The sequence below is a fragment of the Salvelinus fontinalis genome, chromosome 5 (genome assembly GCF_029448725.1).
Source record: "Salvelinus fontinalis isolate EN_2023a chromosome 5, ASM2944872v1, whole genome shotgun sequence".
In the NCBI taxonomy this organism is placed as follows: domain Eukaryota; kingdom Metazoa; phylum Chordata; class Actinopteri; order Salmoniformes; family Salmonidae; genus Salvelinus; species Salvelinus fontinalis.
In genome coordinates, this window is record NC_074669.1 from 24,346,224 (window position 1) to 24,350,400 (window position 4,177).

General features: G+C 43.4%; 1 protein-coding gene across 1 annotated transcript; it reads right to left on the reverse strand.

Annotated features, from left to right (window-relative positions):
- Positions 1–201: 201 nt before the first annotated feature.
- Positions 202–3,030, reverse strand: si:dkeyp-51f12.2 (uncharacterized protein LOC100151460 homolog). Its single transcript, XM_055921917.1, has 3 exons — positions 2,429–3,030; positions 2,048–2,334; positions 202–1,929 (listed from the first exon to the last, which is right to left on the reverse strand). Exons 1-3 carry the CDS (start codon positions 2,513–2,515, stop codon positions 1,707–1,709), a joined length of 597 nt encoding a protein of 198 aa, XP_055777892.1. The 5' UTR covers positions 2,516–3,030; the 3' UTR covers positions 202–1,706.
- Between the last annotated feature and the right edge of the window lie 1,147 nt (positions 3,031–4,177).

Consider the following 4,177-nt stretch of genomic DNA (forward strand, 5'->3'; position numbering starts at 1 on the left):
TCTAGTGGAAAGCCTTCCCAGAAGAGTGGAGGCTGTTATAGCAGTAAAAAGGGGACCAACTCCATATTAATGCCCATGATTTTGGAATGAGATGTTTGACGAGCAGTGTCCACATACTTTTGGTCATGTAGTGTATGTTGCATGAATTCACAGTGGAAATACAATGGAATAAAAAAAATATTTAATGATTACTCTCCCAACTAAACACATTTTGAACATATATTTTCCCCATTCTACACTTGACAAGCAGTTCCCTTATTCCACCACTTGCCACTGTGCTTAAATTTGTGCAGACTCAATCCAATGTTCATATTGATAAATCTCACACTTTGCGTGGAAATTATCCCACGCATTGTTTACACACAGATTTGTGCCTATGCATTATTGATAAATGTGGCCCCTGGAATCTAATTCTTAAATTCATAGTCTTATACAACCAAATTGCACAGAATAACAATATGTGCATTTATAAAGTACCATAATTTAATCATTAATCAGCCAAGGAGATACATCTCTGGGCTGATTGTGTATGTGGAGCCTGTTTCTACATACGACATTCTCCTTGTGGCAGGACAGGTGAGTCATGTGTTACAGATTGACCATGCAAAGCGTTTACGGGTCATGTCTAGATGGGATACAGCTTTTGTCAAATTTGACGTCACGTTTATTTTTTATTTTAGCTAACCCTTTTCCTAAACTTAACAACCTGCTACATTAATGATCCTAAACCGCTGCGTAAATTCTATGCTTGATCCGAAAATGTGGTAGGAGACACCATATGGAGGGTGTGATGCAATTGCGTGGCCTCCGGAGTCATGCAGAGGCCAAATTGAGCTCCATACCGCATCACCATGCGCCTCCCAAATTTTGTATCAATGTGGAGGGATCCATATAGCGCTGTATAGCGCTGCATTGACATGATTGGTAGATGGGGGCGGGAGGTCCTGTATAAACACAAACTCACTTCCTTGACAATTTACTTCATAACAGCTCTACTCAACAGCTCTGCACTGATCCGCGAAGCACGAATGCCCTGATTTATGCAGAGGCCGTCTCACCATAAATGCTTCACGGCAAATGGAGACGACAGATTGACAATGCATCGCCTTTAAACCTTCTATGAAAATTCAATGTTGACTAAAGCTGTATCCCTTCTAGACAAAACCCTTTAGAGTGGTCTGGATGTGGTATTTGTAGGGTTTTACTTGTCTAGCATGTCGACTGACCACTAGATGTCCTCGCAGACACATTCATGTGTCACATTTGGATTTCAAAAGGACTACTAGATGACATGAAATAATTTCAAGTATTCAGACTATTTTGTTGAACTTTACATAATTAAACAGTATTTAACTTTAATATTCTGTTACACATGCATATACTGTAAAGAGCTAGCAGAGGCAGGGAGACGCACTGCGGACATTGAGTGTGGTTTGCACTTTTGGGCTATTCCATCGGTTCCTTTGCACCAGGCAAACTCAATGTCTCATTTAAAAGGTAGCTTGTGAAAACATGCTCAACTACAGGTTGTTGAAGACAGACAGATAATATGCTGCTCAAGAGTGTTGCTTTAGGGCAATCTCCTATTCCTGCTTTTTCCTATGGGCTGACAGCTGATTGGAAGAGCCTGAGTGAAGGGTGTGGCCACAGTATTCCTCCTCCAGTGTGGTGGGTGGAGGCAGTGTGTGGGCCTGTCTGAAGTGATGTCACACCTCAAAGCTGATCTCCCGTGATCGGCCAAACAGGGGTTCCGAGGCCAGGTGTGTGTCTGAGTAGGCGCGGCGCAGGTGGGTGGAGCTACAGGTGGTCTTTATGGCGACCTCGTAGGGAGGTGGGGGGCCCAGCCCGGGGGGGTAGCGGGAAGGGGGGCTGAGTGGGGGGTAGTCCACATTATTAGCCCCATACACACCTCGCCGCTGGTGCTCGGTCCTAGACCCAAACACACACATAAAGGACAGTTACAATACATGCACAGTGCATTGTAACCTTTCATTTACCTTCTATGTACTTTAAATTCAACAATAACAATTCAAGAAGGATGTGTTACCTCTGCAGTAGGGCTGACTGGGACTCTGGGAAGTGTCCAACAGGACCACGGGGGCTGAAGAGGACGTGTCCCAGGTCAGGATGGGTGTACCGGCCAGGGTAGTTGAGGTCTGGGTGTGGGTAGGGATAGTTGGGATGTTCTGCCTGGTGGGGGTATTGGGGGAAGTTGGGGTACTCTCCCTGGCTGTACTCTACCTGGTGCTTGTTACTCATGGCCCAGAGAAGCCCCAGGATCAGCATGACGGCTCCCAGCACCACACAGCACAGAGAGAACGCCTGCAGGCGGCTCTGTAATAATAATAAATAACATTATTTGATTATTAACCATAATCATAACAGTAATAATAATAGATTGTACATTGTATCTCTTTATAGTACCCACCTGTGAGGAGGTGAGAAAGGCAGTGGAGCCGCCTGTCGCGATGAGAAAGACTCCGAGGAAGATGGCGCCGTGGTGGAGGGAAGGCATCGCTCTGGGACCTCCGGGGATGAGGTTTGTGTGTGTGTTAGTTTCTGTGGTTCAGGGAAGGCATCTCCCTCTCTATGGGATCACCAGGGATGTAACCCCCTGGTAAATAACCCGTTAGGCGTGCTCTGTTCTGGTCAGTTCCATGGGACCAGGTCCCATTCCAAGTGTGGTTCCCAGGTCCGTGTGGGTTATTTGGATTCAAGAAGCAAAGATGATGAATGGATTTGAAGTTAAATGAGAGTTAAAGTTGAAAAACATTTGCACAGAGTCCCATTATCTTCAGGTACAGCAGTAGAAATACAAATTAAATGGAGGAAATGTTGGTTTTCTTTTATTCCTTCCAGACTGGATGATGAAATGAAGACGAAAGATGAGGTGATCACCATCAATTTCTTTTAGAATAATAGAGACCCATTTTCCAATGATATCCAGAAGCTCACATAAAAAAATGTCAATATCATACAGTTTCTTAAATGAAGACACTGAAAGCAGGAGAGAATCATCCGGGAGGGCTGAGTGAGTGTGAGAGAGAGAGAGAGAGAGAGAGAGAGAGAGAGAGAGAGAGAGAGAGAGAGAGAGAGAGAGAAAAAGAGAGAGAATTAGTGTGTGGTGTGTGTGTTCCGGGCAGGAGAGACAGACAAGTTGACAGCAGAGCCCATTAATTACTGGCGCCCCACCCTCTGTCTAATGTGTGTGTACAATTCACCAGCCAAGTAATGCTCCATTCATGTGTGTGCATGCCTCGGTGTATGTGTGTTCTCATGTTCATTCCTTTTCATATGACCCAACAACTGAAAGTGAATTAAACTGAAAACAATCAGTCAAATCTCTCCTGTGCCAGTGCTTGACTTGGACTGAAATAGGAGTCGATACTCATTCTGGGTACTGGTACTGTTTATATTTAGGTGCAGGAGCTCCACAATACTTTTGAGCTACTATTCTATACGAGGAACAGGAGCTCAAGCAGTAGAACATTTGAGGTGTTGGTACTCAGCTCCGGTGAGCTCCTCCTGCCCAAGTCAAGCATGACTCCTGTCACTGTGACAGTTCATAGATGTGGCTAAAGCAATGTATCCAGACCTACCTCCCTGTATGGATAGGGTATATGCTATTATTTATCTAGTTTGATTTCAGACTAATAGTTAACTATGGATATTTAAGGATGTATTCACACTGTATTCACACATTCCATTTTCTTTCATTGGTTAGTGTTTCATGTATCCTAATAATCAATGTAGTTTTATTACCTGTTTTATGGTAGTAATTGGTATAGTTTTATTTCCTGGCTATATGATCGCAATAACTACTATTGTAATTATATGGAAGTTATAATAGTTTGTTATAGTTTAATTAATATAGCCTATGTTTTTCATACAGTTTAATAATTGTATCATGCATACAATAGGATATTGAAATACTGTAGGCCTAGTGTAATATTGGTTTAGTTTTTTGGTTTATTCGTTTTACAAAGTTTTATTGATTTATATCATGTATACACTGTATTACCTAACTGTTGTATGTTAATGAAGGCATGAGCAGGGGGTGAATGGTGTGACGAGCTTTCTGCTCTCTGATTGGACGAAGCGCGCCGACATAGCAACTGGAGTTATGCCGATTGACGCATTGTTCGCCAATGAGCACCAGCCAGAGGCGGGGCAAGCC